Here is an 18,578-nt window from a genome sequence, read left to right on the forward strand (position 1 = left end):
GATGGTCTCTTAGGAGGCACTCGCTCTCCCTCAAGGGCCCCAGGACCCCTGTGTATCTGTTGTCTTTGTGAATGACGGTGGAGGGAAAAAGCTGGTTGCTGTTCTCTTTGCCCTTGTGACTGGGAAATCAACAAGAGGAATATTCCTCACTGCTGAGTAACAGTGGAGTGTGAGAACAATTAATCTGGATACAGAGCTGTGTTTTGCAAACCTTTGCACCATGGTAAAGAGTTGGCAGCAAGGCTTGTTAAGTTGCATCTCTACTGCCATGGGCAAAGAGCAGACCTCCCCTCTCTCTCTTACTCCCCACTAGGTAACATCAAGGTGTGCAAGGACCCTAAAACCAGAGGCAAAAAATCAAGTGAGGAAATGTGGACACATTCAAGTGCAAGTTAGTCCTTATTTTCATTACAGTGTCAGACCTGGTCTCTCACTGTGACCCTTCTCCTGCTGGTTGAGTGCATCTGGGATGATAGGCTAAACTCAGGGTTGCTCTTTCATTTGGGCTGATAACCAGCCTTCTCCACAGTGTGGGAGTGGACTGTATTGTTCAAATGCTTCCTGCAACTCCTCTCATGCCATCAGAAGGGTGGGCAAGTTCCTTCATAGAGGGTTGTGTGTGTTTGTAAATCCTACAGCAGCTGGTTTAATTCAACCCAGCAAATCCATGGAACAGTATTGGTCATCCTGACAGGATGCACACACAATCTGGATGCACCTTCACTGTGTCCGTAATCCCAAAGAGAGAAAAGTCCATTCCTGAGGCCAGTGTCTGTCAATGCAGGAGGTTGGAGAAGTTGGTGGTGGTTGCAGGGAGCAGATAGTCTCATTGTCCCAACTCCCACAAAAAATTGTGAGAAATGTTAGAAGTTCATGTTTTGCAAGGTTAGAGCAAGAGGCATAGGTAGGATTTGAAAGACCAAAAGAAAACTGCTGTAGGAGCAGGAAGGCAGGAGCATTTGCTTCATAGATATGTGATTGAGGTGTAATGTTCCAGTCTTCTGGGTATGAGGGATAGTGCCATCCTGGTTACAGGCTTCAACCTGTTCCTTGTCTTTTTTACTGTGAGCCAAGTCTAATCAGGATGCAGCATAGCACCATTTATCTTGCCAGTTACCTCTGTTTACTTCCCACATGCAGGTTCTCTCAAATCTAAGGAAACTTGCGTGAATCGTGTGTTTTCTTCAATTCATTGTGAGTTGCATTGAAACTCCTCTCCTACTGGAGAGGAACCACTGTAGCACCCCTGCACTGAAGTCGACCATCCGTGGAGGTTGATTTGTGTTTCGATTTGGAGGTAATGTGACCTAGTCAGATTGTCTTTTCTTGGGAGTCATTTAAAAACAAACAAAAAAAAGAGAAAACAAACCCAAACCATACACACAAAACCCCCAACAACACACAAACCCCAACAAACAAACAAAAAAACCCCAATCTAAAAGTAAAACCAGGAGAGGAATTGAATTGTTGCATAATATACAGTATATTTTGTTAGTGGTTTAGTTGCAGCAACTTCTTATTCTGTACATGATTCTCACATGTTCTCATATGATCACGAGGAATGTAAATGGTTCTTCTTTCCATGCTATTGTTTCCAAAGAAATTACACACACATCCCAGTCCCAAATAATTTTACAGTCTAACTCTAAGACGTGACAGATTTCAAGAGCTCCCATGTGTCAAGGTTTAACTGTCTAGTCCCTGAATCATTAAAGAAAATAATTTAAGAATAAACAACAAACTCAGGCTGTGATGCTCAGTGGTGCTGGACCATTGCAATTGGTCATCCTGACTGTGTTTACTGCCTGGACCTTGGCAAGTGGCTTCTCATAGATTGTATGTGGTTTGCCAGACATGGTTTTGCCAAGCTATGCTCTTGCCAGAGTTCGCCAGATCTGATTTTTAATCTCTGCCTCTTCCTTAATTATTTGGATAGGAAATAATTTTTTTAAGGGTTGTTTGTTCCTAGTTTACCTTCCTGTGCATTGCAGTCAACATACAAGTACTGCTCTAGCTGCAGCGCACTGGGGTCATTTGAACGAGTAGTGTTTAGAAGAGGCAGAAGGTCTCATCATGGTTGGTACTCATAATCTTTGGCTTATATCTGGAGGGGGTAGAAGCAGCTGCAACAAGGAGGTGTCTGTGTATGTAGGTCAGTAAGGTTCCTCCTCAGATCTCAGCACGTGGGAGGGATTGTATGTAAAAGTACCTGGAGGTTCCAAACACCTGACAGCTCCCTATTCAAATCAGTATTACAATTTATAATGGTTCGGGTGTGTTTGACAACACTAAGCCAGCCGTACCAAAGAGGAACACTGTGACCCTACGTACACATGCAAACTCTTACTAGCTTTAGGTTGTTTCTTGGTAGCAAACTGTGCCAGGCCTTACAGCTGATACCAGTCGTGTACCTTCTTTTGCATGTAATATAACTTTCTTTTGTAGACAAATTTTTTTTCCTTTTCAGCCATGTTCCCTCTGCAACATGTTTAGTTTCCACCTCTAGACCAAGGAATGGAAATAAGTTATATATAGTTAAGCCTGCAGCCAGTGTCCATGTATAACTTGCACTTTGCCATGGCTGTCTTTGTAACATTGCTAACTGGCTCTGAAGGTGAGTGGAAAGTTTCTGAGCAATGTTTACTGGAGGTACAGTTCATGAAAACACTTTTGTGATTCATGATTTGACTTTTGTGGAGATTTGTATATTACAACATTAGGTTCTCTTGGAACTCTAGTTGAAAGGGGAACCCAGGATTCCTATTGTGGCAGTGTGAGCCCAGTCATAACTGATGTAAACACTACTTCCCTTCTGCATGCAGCAAGTTTCTGTGTTATTTTGGGCCCCTTGGAGACATATTGGCAGTTACTAACAGCTTTTGATGCTCAGGGAGGGAAGATCATCTGCATTTTAGATGCCTTGCAAATCTAAAAGGCAATACATCATAAATAAGCAAAAAGAGAAAGAAGAGGAAAAAGGAAGGGAGCAGCACACAGATGATCTGGTAGTGATAATTGATCCAGGTAATGAAAGATTTGAATGATTGTGCCTGTTCTTACCCAATCATGCGGTGAAAGTTCTCTACTCTGTTTACTTTCCTCTCTAGCTCTGTCTAAATATGCTGTAAGTTGCTGACCAAAGCTATAGAAAGGCAGTTTGGCTGTCTGGGTTTTTTTGTTGTTTGGTTGCTGGGGTTTGGTTGGTTCTCTGGTTTGGGTTGTTCTTCTGGGTTGTTTGTGTGTGTTTAAGTATTCAGTGTTCCTGTGCTTGTGAAGTTTCTACCCACTTGCTCGGGATACAGGAGCTGGCATAATGAAGATGGTAAATGGTGTTAATGGTGCTTATTGCCTGTCCAAAACAAACAGTTCAGAAGAGCTGCAAGACAGTTTGGAGTGGGGAAATACAGCTGTGTTGCCTGCTGCTGCTCAGAGCCTCTTCTCTGCCAGAAAAGCTCTGGAGGGAGAACTCAGCCTCTGAGCCTGACATCTTAGAGAGTCAGGTCTTGAGCTTGCAGGGTGGTTTTTATCTATGCTCAAATATTGCCACCTAGAAGTTGTTACCAAAGTAACTCTTCTCTAGTAACTTCTAGCACTGGTGGAAGGAATCACAGGATGTACTTCTAGCTCAGAAATTATGAATTTGAACCTGCAACACATGTGCAATCGTATTGGGTGTTCTGTATTATATGAATGATGGCGCAGTTTTGCATAACAAAAGACGTACCCAAAGTATTTAGTTTATCTGTATTTTTAACTCATAACAAGTATCTTTAGCCTCCAAGAACTGTACTTCATTACTGAATTGAGCAGTAACTTTAGCTGCCCTGTCCTAAATAAATTTTAACCTTACATTAGGTTGCCACATCCACACTTAGCTTAGACTTTTTTCCTCACATAGAAGTCAATCCAGAGCCAAAGGAATTAAGAGCAGGAATTAAGAATCCTTAGCAGAGGGGGACAAATATGGATATGCAGCTGTGAAGATGACAGGGCTGGTAGAGCTAGCTGTTAAATTGAGGACAAGTGAAAGCAAAATCTTGCAGATACAAGAATTTTTGTGTATACCAATTATATGAATTCTCAGTAGGAGAAATACCAGTCCAGAATGCAGCAGTGCCATTAGCTTTGTGCTGACTGTTTGCTGAACTGAGTGTTTATAGAAGGTTGGCATGTCTGATCCTTTTTTTTTTTGTTTGTTTGTTTTGTTTCATTTCTCCTCACAGTCTAATAAAGAACATGGATAATGTCTCTTCTGAGAAAAATGATGTAAAAAGCTGCCCCCGGGACTCTGGATATGACAGCCTATCCAACAAGCTAAGCATATTGGACAAGCTGCTCCATACTCACCCTGTGTGGCTGCAGCTTGGTCTGAATGATGCTGAAGCCGTGGAAATTCTGCAGGCCCAGCCTCCTGGGGTAAGAAGTTACATTGCAATTTATTTGGTGCAAGTGTTAAGAACCAACCAACCAAGCAGAAACCCAAACAAACTAACCAGCTAATGTCACACCCCCATTTCTTCTGTGCTTTGGACAATCGAAGTGAGGGCTTCCTTGGCAGCTGGACCATTTGCTTGGGGTGATACACTGGGAGACTAGTTTGGGGTCCTCTGGAGCTGAGAACTAGACTGCTGCAAGTAAAGCTCCGAAGCTGGACCTTGTTAACCAGGGTTCTATGTAACAGATGTATTTCCCCCAGAACAAGAAAGCAATAGCTAAGTGGCAAGTGACAGCATTTTGTCCTATACTGGTGTCTGCATTAAAGTTGCTATGATGGAAACCAGGCCCTGTCTGCTTGGGTGAGGCTGATGGCATGATTCTAATGCAGAAGGATTGCATGAATGGGCTGGTGGGACACGGGCACTCCACCATCAGTCTCTTCTAGGCTCTGCAACTTGACTCAAGGCTTGGGATTTGCTGTGTGTTAAACTGGAGAGCTCAGAGAAGGGCATAATTGACTTGGTGTCACATGTCTGTGTCATACCAAGATGAGGTGCTTTCCTAAATGTTCTGCTGCCATTTTACACTAAGCTGTTGGACAGTTACTGATACAGTAATGACCAAGTAATATTCTGAGATTCAGAGATCATTAAGTTGTTCCAGTTCCTTTTGTCTATAATCTGTGTCTATTAAGGCATCTGTGATGAAGGTAAAACCATGTCTTTTTGCTCACTCCACAACAGATATTTCTGGTTAGGAAATCTGCAAGATTGCAGAAGAAAGTCATCTGTCTGCGTCTGTCCAGTGACTGTGGGTCTTGCCTAAAAGAATTTGCAATAAAAGAAAGCACATACAGTAAGTTGAGTTACATACTTTTCAGCTATTTGTCACCCTGTATGAGCTGGGCCATTCTGCATTGGTGAAACCCACAGCAGAAGATACCCAAAGTAATGCAAATAGTGAAGAGACTGCCTACAGTGCTCTCTGGGTAGGGCTCTGCAAGTGGGAAGATAAGCAGAAATGCTTAAGTCTATGCTGGACAGAACTGGAATATTTTTTATGGACCTTGCTGAATCCAGGATTCATTGATGATTATAGGCAGTTATCTTCTGTAGAAACTTGGTTATCTTCTGGAGAAATGCAGTCTATAACTCTTATCTGCTGCCAATGAAATGTCCTTACATTTCCTTGTATTTAGGGGACTGTTCTTGGATACATCTCTGTCCTCAGCGCTCTCTGTCTACGAATTTAGATGTTGGTTTTGGGTTTGGGGTGGGGTTTTTGGTTTTTTTTATATGCAATAAATAGATGGATTAACCTTTTGGAACTGTTTCTGATGCAAGATGAATAATTTTTATAATTCCAAGTATGTTTGTTCTCTCTTTGTAATAAAATGAGCAAATGGGAATAATTTTAGTTGAGTTTTTCCTTTTTACCTCTCCTTTCTCAGCCCCCCCCCAGCAACAAAAAGTTAATTCTGTATGTCTGGTTTTGGTTCCAGTTACAAACAAGGCATGGGAAAGAGAAGAGAAAGCTATCAGTGACAATTGATCTAAGTGTGCTCTAAGCCTGTTAGGTTCTAAGCCTAAGCTCTAAGCTTTATATACTAATGAATTCCATCTCTCCCATCTAGAAAATAAAATAATAAAATATTGTTTCATGAATAAAATTTTACCACAAGGGGGAAGTATGTACTGATGGTTTTACTCAGCAGTCATAGCTGAGGTTTTAATTACAGTCTGGGATCTGAACACTCATTTTCTCTTGGCCCACCCCCAGACCACCTGCATGCTTATTGTCTGTATTGTTGGTGTCTCTGTTAACGAAATCCCTTTTTCCAGGCACATAAATGACTAGGTCAACCTGTCCTTTAGTGTAAAGGTTGGATAAAAGATCAGATCAGTACCTGACTTAAGTTTTGCCGTGGTTCACGTGCACACTTTATAGTCAATAGCACTGGAACCTTGGCATGGGGGAGCTGGCCTTACAGCATAGAGTACTGACAAAGTTATGCCTTTGCCGCTCACCAAGTGGCATTGCTGAGGTATCCAAAACTGCTGTGTGACTTCTGGCTTTCCCCACCAAGCCTGGGGCTCTGCCTTGTTTGAGCCCAGATGCCTGAAGTGTCTGCTGCAGTGAAAATGCTCTCCTTGGAGATGAATTTAAAAAGCAGCAACAGTGTGAGCCACACCAGTGGGAGATTCACCCCCATCATCTGGCTCTTCCTTAACTCGGGGCTAGGCTGAAGCAATCGCAGGCTTCACATTCCCCCACATTCATGTACGTCAGGAACCTGTCTCATGCTGCTGTTACATTCCTTAGATGCTCTTCCTTCTGTTCTGGTCTCAGTCATGTCCAGAGGTGAGAGATCTAGAGCGTTTCAGTCTAGGAGCTGCTTCTGCTTGATCTTTGTAGTCACTGGGTGAGATTTGCTGCTAAAATTAAAGAGAGCTTAGTGTAAGTGAGGTGGCAATCACTGCTCTGCATTTTCACTGTGAACAAGTATTTATGTCAATAGGAAACAATGCTATGGCGTGGGAAAAAAATTAAAGGTATTGCTCCTGTCTTTCTTCCTCCTTGTGCAAGGCAACTGCACAATGCAGAAGTGTCAGAGTGTTTTTTAAAGGGTTCTCAGGTTAAATGTTTTTCTTGAAGTGAATGAAAATTTATCAGCTCCCGTTAGATGCTAACGCATCTGGGGAGAAAACTAGTGAGTAGAATGGAATGCAAGAGGAGGAAATAAGAGATTTTATATTAGGTATATTAGTACACTGGGCAAACAAAGCCTCAGTTATTAAATCAGAAAATCACAGACTGCTTTGGGTTAGAAAGGACCTTAAAGCTCATCCAGTTCCAACCCCCTGCTGTGGGCAGGGACACCTTTCACTAGACCAGGTTGCTCAAGGCTCTGAATTTATTGATTATTTGTCTATTAGCAAGTTATTGATTTATTGTAGGACCTTAAAAAAGCTAGGCGTGTCTGGCAGGTTAATAAATGGTTAGAATGCTGGTGCCATAGTCAGGGGTTTGGCTATTTAGAACATGGGGCTCCATTTGGGAGGCCAGATCTACTGGAGGCTGGTGGAGCTGGTCTGACAAAGAAGGGGAAGAGCTGTTTTGGTAGGAGGCTTGCCAGGCTGGTCAGGAAAGCTTTAAACTAGATGTGTTGGGGGAGGGGAGCATTGATCCATCCCAACATTCCTGGTCAGTTGCCAGCACCTGTAATAAGTGCTTGGAGCGATGTAGAGATGTTCCAGCTGCCCCACCCATTGAGTCGGCTTCATTTGGAGCTTGGCTAAGGTGCCTCTATACAAACGCCCGTAGTATGGGGAACAAGCAAGAGGAATTAGAGATGTGTGCAAGGCTGCAGGAATATGATGTCATTGGTATCACAGAAACATGATGGGATGGCTCCTATGACTGGAATGTCGGAATGGAAGGTTACAGGCTGTTTAGAAAAGACAGGCCAGGCAGACGAGGAGGGGCTGTTGCTATCTATGTCAGTGATAGGCTAGAGAGTATGGAACTCTGTCTGGGGACGGGTGATGAGGTAACAGAGTGTTTGTGGGTCAGGATCAAAGGGAAAACAGCAACGGGGGACATTACGGTGGGGATCTGTTACAGGCCGCCTGATCAAGAGGACTCTGTGGATGAAGCGCTCTACAGACAGATAGGAGCAGCCTCACGCTCGCAGGCCCTGGTCCTCATGGGGGACTTCAACTATCCTGACATCTGTTGGAGGGACGGTACGGCCCGGCACAAGCAATCCAGGAGGTTCCTCGATTGTGTGGAAGACAACTTCCTCTTTCAAGCAGTAGAGGAGCCGACGAGGAGAGGTGCCATGCTGGACCTCGTGCTCACCAACAGGGAGGGACTGGTTGGAAATGTGACGCTCCAGGGCAGCCTTGGCTCTAGTGATCATGAGATGGTTGAGTTTGAGATCCTCAGGACGGTGAGAAGAGCGTGCAGCAAGCTCACTGCCCTGGACTTCAAGAAAGCAGACTTTGGCCTCTTCAGGAACCTCCTTAGTAAGGTTTCATGGGATACAGTCCTAGAGGGCAGGGGGGCCCAAGACTGCTGGTCGGTATTCAAGGATCACCTGCTACGTGCTCAAGAGTGTTGCATCCCGTCTAGAAGAAAGTGCAGCAGGAGGGCCAGGAGACCTCCATGGATGGACAAGGAGCTGCTGAGGAAACTTAGAGGGAAAAAAGAAGCTTATAGAAGGTGGAAGCAAGGACAGGCGGCCTGGGAAGAATACAGGAGCATTGCCCGAGAAGCTAGGGACCAGGTTAGGAAAGCTAAGGCCCAGCTAGAATTAAGTTTGGCAAGGGATGTAAAAGATAACAGGAAAGGATTCTATAGATACGTAGCAAATAAAAGACAGGCTAGGGACAATGTAGGCCCTCTCCAGAAGCTATCAGGAGAACTGGCTACCATGGATTTGGAGAAGGCTGAGGTTCTTAATGACTTCTTTGCCTCAGTCTTCACCAGCAAATGCTCTGACCACACAACCCAAGTCTTGGAAAGCAAATGCAGGGACTGTGAGAACGAAGACCTTAGTCCCACTGTAGGAGAGGATCAGGTTCGAGACCATCTTAAGAACCTGAACGTGCACAAGTCCATGGGACCTGATGAAATCCATCCACGGGTCCTGAAGGAGCTGGCGAATGAAGTTGCTAAACCACTGTCCATCATATTCGAAAAATCCTGGCAGTCAGGTGAAGTTCCCGATGACTGGAAGAAGGGTAATATAACCCCCATTTTCAAGAAGGGGAAGGTGGAAGACCCAGGGAACTACAGACCAGTCAGCCTCACCTCTGTGCCTGGCAAAATCTTGGAGCAGGTTCTCCTGGAAAACATGCTAAGGCACATGAAAAACAATGAGGTGGTTGGTGACAGCCAACATGGTTTCACTAAGGGGAAATCCTGCCTGACCAATTTGGTGGCCTTCTATGATGGAGCCACGGAACTGATGGACAGCGGCAGAGCAGTTGATGTCATCTACCTGGACTTGTGCAAAGCATTCGACACTGTCCCACATGACATCCTTGTCTCTAAATTGGAGAGACAACAATTTGATAGATGGACCACTCGGTGGATAAAAAACTGGCTCGATGGCCGCACGCAAAGAGTTGTGGTAAATGGCTCGATGTCCAGTTGGAAACCTGTAACGAGTGGTGTCCCTCACGGATCGGTGTTGGGACCGGTCCTGTTCAACATCTTTGTCGGCGACATGGACAGTGGGATTGAGGGCACCCTCAGCAAGTTTGCCGACGACACCAAGCTGTGTGGTTCGGTTGATACGCTGGAGGGAAGGGATGCCATCCAGAGGGACCTTGACACGCTCGTGAGGTGGGCCGATGCCAACCTTATGAAGTTTAACCAAGCCAAGTGCAAGGTCCTACACCGGGGTCGGGGCAACCCCAGGCACTGCTACAGGCTGGGCAGAGAAGAGATTCAGAGCAGCCCTGCAGAAAAGGACTTGGGGGTGTTGGTTGACGAGAAGCTTAACATGAGCCGGCAGTGTGCGCTTGCAGCCCAGAAGGCCAACCGCATCCTGGGCTGCATCAAAAGAAGTGTGACCAGCAGGTCGAAGGAGGTGATCCTGCCCCTCTACTCTGCTCTTGTGAGACCCCACTTGGAGTACTGCGTACAGTTCTGGTGTCCTCAACATAAAAAGGACATGGAGCTGTTGGAGCGAGTCCAGAGGAGGGCCACGAGGATGATAAGAGGGCTGGAGCACCTCCCGTATGAAGACAGGCTGAGAGAGTTGGGGCTGTTCAGCCTGGAGAAGAGAAGGCTGCGTGGTGACCTTATAGCAGCCTTCCAGTATCTGAAGGGCGTCTACAAGGATGCTGGGGAGGGACTCTTCCTTAGGGACTGTAGTGGTAGGACAAGGGGTAATGGGTTCAAACTTAAACAGAGGAAGTTTAGATTAGATATAAGGAAGAAGTTCTTTACAGTGAGGGTGGTGAAGCACTGGAATGGGTTGCCCAGGGAGGTTGTGGATGCTTCATCCCTGGCGGTGTTCAAGGCCAGGTTGGACAGAGCCTTGAACCACGTGGTTTAGGGCAAGGTGTCCCTGCCCATGGCAGGGGGGTTGGAACTAGATGATCTTAAGGTCCTTTCCAACCCTTACGATTCTATGATTCTATGATTCTATGATTGTCTGTTAGCAAACCATTGTGCAATTGTCATCACACTTGATCTGTTTCCTGGGAATTAGACCATATGTTTGGAATACAAAAGCAAATCCACTACCAAGATTATCAGTATATTCTTGAAAATGCCTTTAGCAGAGAAAGGTACTCTTCCACAAAATTGTTTTCTCTTAACCAACCAGTAGCTAGCGTGATGGTGCGAACTTACGAATTTTATGGTAAAATCTGAGATGTGTTTTATTAAGCTTTTCTAAAAAATGTTGGGTAGGTGTGTGATTCTTCCCTTTTGTGACTTTTTTTGCAGCGTTTTCCTTGGAGGGGTCTGGAATAAGTTTTGCTGATTTATTCAGGCTGATTGCTTTCTACTGTATTAGCAGGTAAGATGGACTCATGTTCTGAGGCACATGAGCTAAACTGTCTTGAAAACAAAACAAAACAAACAACAAAAGAGCAAGTCTCTGTCTTATTTGGTACTGATTATTGGAAGGCTGGTATTATGTTACCCACCATGTTACTGTGAGGTGTTGCCAAGCTGGATGTTACTTCAGCTGATGTCTTGTAATGCTTTAACTGCTCTGTAACCATCATGCAATGTCCGTTTCTTGGAATTGCTAGTAAAAAGCATTTTTGGACTTAAATGGAAAAATGTCAGGTCACACTGTAGTAGCATATGATGACTGAGATGTGAATGCAAATTGTGAACAACAAAAATTGCCTCATCAGTTTTCCAGTTTATGATTGTCCAACTGTTTTACAGGAAGTATGCAGAGAAAAAATAGCTGGTGTTTCAGTTGATTTCAGTTTGACTTTAGTTTACTGGTGAAAACTTCCAGATGATACTCAAGCCTTACATTCACCCACAGGCAGGACATGGACAGATGCAGACTGCACATCTGCACGCTTTCTGAAGAAAGGGGGAGAGGCAACTTTGGTGGTCTTGGTCCTTTTACTGCAATGAGGTTGCCAATTAGGCCTGACAGTGGTGATTTCTCATGTGGGAAACACTCGCTGGGGATGCGCTTAAGTTGCTGTGCTTACTGGTTTTATTTGTGGTGGAGAAGCATCTAGACGCCCTTTGTTACTGGCCTTCATTTTGCTGAGCTGTACATGCATGTGATGAAAGCAGCATTTCTACCACATCAGTAATTGGTCATCATTTGGATGAGAAATGAGGTGAAACTGCATTTAAAAGCAGTTTAATGATGAGAGGTTCCTTATCTTGTCACCCTTTTAGTTCTGTGCACTAGCCAGGCTCTGGTAAATTCCTTTTAAGTGCCTACAGGGAGCATGCAGCAACTGTAGATTTCTTTGCGTTAGTTTGTCCCTTTTCTTTCACTGAAGGCTCCAAGTTGCTTTACGTTTGCTGAAAGTAAGCCCACAACACGCAGTAGCTTGTTGCCTTACTCATGAGTCTCTCTCTTAAAAGTGGCTTTAACTTTCTTAATGGTATTTCAGTCAGCCAAGTGTGAATTCAGTGTCCTGATACAGCCAGGCCTCCCATTCAGGAAGCACATACAAAACTGTTCATCTGTGTATTGATCTGTTCCTTTTCTTGTAGCCCTTTGGGAAAGAGAAAAGAAGTGAAAAGAGTGGCAATCACAAGTGCATCATCTTAAACGCAACTTTAGCTGCAAACCTATCCACAGATACCACTAATAAATACAACTTCAGCTGCAAATCTGTCCATAGACTTCAGTAAATGAGGCTCATTCTTTGATTGTGGGTGTGCTTCTGGAAGCAGATGCTTATTTCCCTATTCAGCCAAGAAGCATCCTAAATGTTTCTGTTTGCCTAATGTTTATTAAGTGGCAGCATCTACCCAGCATCCTTGTACTCTTCAGGCAGCAGTCTAGGATTGCTGGGGGTGCAAGAGGAAAATGTAGGGCCTCGTTAGGGAAGCAGATAGGTGGCTATTTTGAGAGAGACTCTTCCTTAGGGACTGTAGTGATAGGACAAGGGGTAATGGCTTCAAACTTAAACAGGGGAAGTTTAGATGAGATACAAGGAAGAAGTTCTTTACAGTGAGGGTGGCAAAGCACTGGAATGGGTTGCCCAAGGAAGTTGTGAATGCTCCCTCCCTGGTGGTGTTCAAGGCCAGGTTGGGCAGAGCCTTGGGCGACATGGTTTAGTGCGAGGTGTCCCTGCCCATGGCAGGGGGGTTGAAACGAGATGATCTTAAGGTCCTTTCCAAGCCTAACTATTCTATGATTCTATGATTTGGATACACCACAGCAAACCCAAGAGGATTTCCTAAACTCAGAGGGAATTTCTTGCAATAGATACCCAGTCAGTCTGTATGAGGAGTCAAGGGTTACCTGTCTTTCTATTAAGTCCATGATGATGTTCTAGACTCTAGATTATCTGTGGTATGGCATTGAAAGTGTCCTTTCAAATACTTTTTAGCTAATGCATCAGTATCATGCATGTGCTTGATTTGAATTTGAATGGCATTCTCTGAGATCCTGCTTTTTTTCACATACACCATGGAGAATATTTGTGATAAAAACTTACCATTTGTCTGTGCTACAACAGATGGTTGGCTTGTTCACAGCCTAAAAAAAACCCATAAAAATTCATGCTGACACCAGTTGTATGTAGGATTCCCGTGCTCCACTTGTCCTTACTTACTCTTTATTACACAGGTACTTCTACTACAGATTTTGCAGTTTAGCATGCACTGTTGTTTGAGGGTGTATCAGTACCAATTGGGCAGGCAAGAGGTATAGTAGTTGATAGCAGTATTCGAACAATGTGCATGTAATTAGTAGTTTTGTTCTTTAAAATCACTGTCTAAAAGCTTTTTACACTGGATTTGGCATGTTTTTCACTCATTCATGCATCTGCCTTTGTAAACATCCATTGAACTTCTAGTGTGCAGTGAAGAGAAACCACGTAAGAGAATAAATTATGGACTTTCTTAAATGAAGTGTGTTTTCAGCCTAGGACAGAGTAGCACCAAAACATCCTGACTTAGAAATGTTTAGGGAAGCTGCCCAAGTACTCATTTAAATTTTTATTCTGAGAACTGGAATTCAGCTTTGAGAGCAGTCAATAGTGTATTCAGAGAATAAGAAGCATCACTGAAGGGTTAAGGGCAGATAACACTTTTGCATCTCATTGGTGTGCTTGTAAAAGACCGGGTGTAAAAGCTTCTGCTGTAATGGGAGACAACATTGGATGGCTCTGTGGAAACAAGCCCAAATAGATTCCTGGGGACTTGGGACTTGACTGTCATTTGCACTTCCAATGTAAAGGAGTCCTGGGGTTAGTAATGTTTCACTGTGTGCTTTGTATTTAAGGCCCTTGCTACCTGCCACAGCTCAAGAAGAAAATAAGAATCAGAGCTCAGCCACTGCCAGTGTTGAAAACAAATGTTTTTAAAACTATGGATGTTATTGTCAAAGCCATAATTGTTTTTCTCTTTGACAACAGGGATGTCCTTCCATTCACCCTGAAGTTGCCTCATGCTATTTCTGCAGCAAAGACAGAAGCTGAACTTGAAGAGATTGCTCAGCTTGGACTGAGTAAGTAGATCTCTGCATAGGTGTCATTCCTTGTAGCACTACTGTAAGCTTGAATAGTCTGTATCAGTAAGTAGTTCATAATGGTCAGCTACAAGCTTCTCTTACTGGGAAGCCACGTCTTGTACTTGCCAAATGGTGACCTTAGTGCTCTTTCTTCCTTCTGTGCCTTCTGTGATATTTTTGTTAGTGCCCTTTCCTTCCTTTCTCCTCTCTCCTCTCTGGGCAGCCCTTGGGCAAAGAAAGCCTTACAATCCCTAGTCAGAGGTTTGGTGTAGCTTCTCGTTCAAGAGCTAATGTTTGCTGCAGGCTTACATCAAGCATAGCTTGATGATTTGCTGGAATTGCAAGGAGAGTGTAGGAACTCTGTGTTCAGGTTGACATGTAATCTGAGACTGGTGATTTTTGAGATGGGAGGCTCAGTGCACTAGTATATTAATAAAAGAAGGAGTGTATACATAGGATCTGCAGAACATATCTGCACACATTGGTTTGGTGACATTTTTAAAATAACAAAAGAAAATGCAAGGACATGTCCTTGCATCACTTGACTGCAACAACCAAATACAGGCTCATTGTAAAACATACCTTGAGCTGGGAGGAGACGCAAGGCCTAGTGGGATTTGAAACATAGGCTCCACCCAGATGAATCCTTGAGCAACTCTGCAAAGTGCTTGAATGACTGCACTTCCTTTTGCAGGAAGGGAGTGTTGACTGTCTGCAGACTTTGTCCCAGCAGATTTTTGAATCATCTTCGATATAGAAACAGATCCTCACTAGATCAGAGTGCTGGCATGAGCGTCTCTAGAACTATTTGGTGGGACTTTGCAGCAAAGTCATATACAGGGAAGTATTGCACTGCTTTGCATTTTGTTTTGCTGGAGTAGCAATGCAGTTAAGGGATTTGCTTTAGAGAGGAGACAAATTACTTCTGCACTGCTTATCTGCAAGTTTAGCTAATTACATGGAAGTACAGATTTTCATGGGAATAGAGGCAATCATGGAACTGTTGATTAGGTGAATGTTTGGTTTGGGAAAAGAAAATCTGATTGGGATACAGTAAGATCTGATTGGGAAGACAGTCTCCCAGTGACAGCTGGAAGCCTTAAAGTACCATTAGGTGAGTTTCTGTATAGGAGATGATGACGGTGGTGTTGAGCAAGCTCTTCGATCTGCACTGTCTTTGTCCTTGGTACCCATGAGCACCATGGCCTATTTGCTGCAGAGTTAGTCTTGTGCTTGAACAGTCTCTGTGTACATTGTGTGTTTTGTTTAAGCTAATACGTTTGAAAGCTGAGGAGGAGACTGATGAAGCGGTGTCTGTGTGGTAGATAATTGATCCTAAATACACCAATTGTATGTGAGATTTAAGATCACAGTTTCTGTGAGATTTTGATGAAATTTTAGGTGTTCATGTGCAAAAGAGCACACCAGGAAGTCAGCCCTTCAATCCTGCAGACCCAAGAGATGCGTAAAAACTCCCAAGGGCCCTTCCTGTAAGTGTGAGCTTTCCTTAAACAACACATAGGCACAAAAGAACCTGGTCTGAACATGGAGAGTTGGAGCTCCTGTCTGAGCTCTCTTACAGTGTAGGCTCAGAGGGAGCGTGGCACAAGGCAGGTCAACAGCATGTGGGTCCAGCAAACCACATCAGGAAGAACGTTGCTAACCTATGGTGTTTCATGCGATGAACATAAGATTCCCTCTCTGACTCTTGTGTTTCACCTGCAGCATCATGCTTGCATGATGCATGTTTTCAACAGGCCATGTGCCATGCACACTGGCCAGTCTGCTGAGGGATTTGCAGGCAGGATGTAAAGTCATGGAGCTGGAAAAAACCAACAGCATTGCATGACTATGTAAAGAAATATGTCTTTGCCTACGTAAGTTCTCTGGCAGTGGCCTGTCACCATGGGCCATTTCCTGTCTTCTGCCCAGTAGGCAAGACACAGCTGTTGGGCATGAATCCTGTTGTAGAGTGCTTGGCATTCATGCCTTCAGTTTCAAGTTGGTAAGAATTACTATGTTACAGTCTCCATGCCTTTCTTCGAATTCTCAGCTTATTTTTAAACTTAGTCAAGTGAGTTGATTTGGAGCTATGCATTGGTCATGTTATTTATAGATGAGTGAGAGCAGCCCCAGGAGGGTAGCATGCAGTTATGCCTGGTGAGGCTTTAAGAGGTTCATTTGGAATTAATTTTTTTCCCCTTTGAATCAATAAAAGCTTGTCAAAATGTCTGGAGACGAGTGATGTTGAGCTGAATGTTCTGAAAGCCATCTGCATGCTGGTTTGCATTCTTATGTTAACGCAATGATGATTTTCAGACTTTTGGAGCTCCCTGGCTAACAGCAAGCTCCCGGATCCTACACCTCCCCGCAGGCCTGTGCCTTTGGACAGTGCTTGTAAAGACTCGCGTCAGCTCTGCCTTATAAATGGAGTGCATTCTATACGAACCCGAACGCCTTCAGAGCTGGAGTGCAGCCAGACCAACGGAGCGCTGTGTTTCATTAATCCCCTCTTCTTAAAAGTGCACAGCCAGGATGTCAGTGGAAGTCTGAAAAGGCAGAGCCCAAGAACTCAAGACGTGAATGGCACTGCGAGGCCTCGCTCTCCCCCACCCCGGCCACCACCTCCTTCTATTAATAGCATCCTCACGAGTCCGCAGCTTTCCAGGACTATAAAGCAGGCGAGCATGCCAGAAACGGTCAACCATAAGAAAGAGAGAGGCTTGGATTTACTGCAGAGTAAACCAACGCCTATTCCGCCGCCTCGGCTGAAGAAGCAGGCTGTCTGCTCAGAGGTGGAAGGCAGCTCAAAGTCTGCAGCGGTGATTCGACCGGGCTGCGGCTCAGTGCCTGTGCCTGAAGCTGCTGGTGTCTCAGGTGAAACCCTGCCTGAGCTGGCTCCAGCAGCTGCCCCGAAGACGGTAGCTACCAGCTCTGAGTCACACATCCCGTGGAATGGAGGCAGGCAGAGACTGAGCGACATGAGCATTTCCACCTCCTCGTCTGACTCGCTGGACTTCGATCGGAGCATGCCACTGTTTGGCTATGAGGGGGACACAAACAGCAGCCTGGAGGATTTTGAGGGGGAAAGTGACCAAGAGAGCATGGCACCCCCTTTGAAGCCGAAGAAAAAAAGAAACAGTTCATTTGTTCTCCCCAAGATTGTGAAATCTCAGCTACGGAAAGTCAGTGGAGTTTTCAGTTCCTTCATGACCCCTGAAAAGAGGATGATTAAGAAAATTGCAGAGATGTCCCAGGACAAACGCACTTATTTTGGATGCCTGGTACAGGACTATGTCAGCTTTCTCCAGGAAAACAAGGAGTGCCATGTTTCGAGCACCGATATGCTGCAAACAATTCGGCAGTTCATGACCCAAGTCAAGAACTATTTGTCCCAAAGTTCCGAACTTGATCCCCCAATCGAATCACTGATTCCAGAGGACCAAATAGGTAAGAAACACTATCCTGTGTTTTGGGAGAAGGTGAAAATGTGTAATCTGTTTTTAAAATGATTGTCTTTGTGCCTGTTTGGAAAGGTGGGGTTGACTTTGCTAGCAGAGTTCAAGCCATGGAGTATTTGAGTCTTAAAACAGTGCCTCACACCTCCCTGCACCCAAATCACCCCAGCAACTCAAAACTTTGCTACAAAGGTGCTCATAAAAAGTTATCTTTACAACCTGCAGTGTGCACTTTTTTACCTCTGATTATTTTTATATATATATATATATTTATTTTTTTTTTTTAGCTGCTGTACTGTTTACAGAATCCTTTATTTGCTGGCACACATGAATTTTTTCCTGAATTGGGCTGAAATAGTTCTGGATTCTTGGACCAAAACTGTGCCAATTTTAGCCATATGGATCGTAGCCATAGAACTAGAATTTATTCAAAACCAGCGACAGGAGCAGAGAGGCATTTCATAGCAACTTTTGAAATAAATCTTATTCTTCCAAATATTCTCATTCACTCCTAACAAAGCTGCACTGTCCCTACACTTGAAGCTAAATAGAAAGTTATGAGTTTAAAAAAATCCAAATGTATGCAAGACAGAGAAGGGGCTGCTAATAGGAGTTTTTCTATATCTCTGTTCAAATATACATGTTTATAAATGGTTGCCGCTGAGATATATGTTTGAACACATGTTTTAACAACAGAGGGACTTGTGTATCCACAAAAGTGAAATCATTGTTGCTGCATAAAATCTCACTCCCCCTCTATCTTGCCGATTCTGAGCAGTATTTGTCAAAGAGCATATAAGCCACATTTAGGAGGTAAACATCCCTCAGGGCAGAATACTTTCCTTGTGAGCTCACTTCAGTCCTAATTTGCTTGTTTTTCTCCTGCATCCCAGCGTCCCAACAGTTGGCCCCGTGCAAAATTGGCAGATAGTTCTTGCTCTGGGACTAGAGGATGATTTTATGTTGAGATTTCTGCCTGTCCTTGACAGGTTCTC

General features: G+C 44.2%; 1 protein-coding gene across 8 annotated transcripts in view; it reads left to right on the forward strand.

Moving 5' to 3' along the window:
• RIN2 (Ras and Rab interactor 2) overlaps window positions 1–18,578 on the forward strand; it is an 82,397-nt gene that overhangs the window by 46,195 nt on the left and 17,624 nt on the right. For 6 of the 8 annotated variants that reach the window (XM_030489133.1, XM_030489138.1, XM_030489131.1 and 3 more), the window contains 5 exons: window positions 4,224–4,416; window positions 5,181–5,292; window positions 10,903–10,975; window positions 14,031–14,122; window positions 16,445–17,575. In XM_030489133.1, coding sequence (XP_030344993.1) covers window positions 4,224–4,416; window positions 5,181–5,292; window positions 10,903–10,975; window positions 14,031–14,122; window positions 16,445–17,575 — 1,601 coding nt within the window. Of the gene's footprint in view, window positions 1–313; window positions 1,298–4,223; window positions 4,417–5,180; window positions 5,293–10,902; window positions 10,976–14,030; window positions 14,123–16,444; window positions 17,576–18,578 lie in introns of those variants that run through there. The other 2 variants (XM_030489137.1, XM_030489139.1) reach the window with 2 other exon arrangements.

Source organism: Strigops habroptila, chromosome 6, assembly GCF_004027225.2.
Source record: "Strigops habroptila isolate Jane chromosome 6, bStrHab1.2.pri, whole genome shotgun sequence".
NCBI lineage: Eukaryota > Metazoa > Chordata > Aves > Psittaciformes > Psittacidae > Strigops > Strigops habroptila.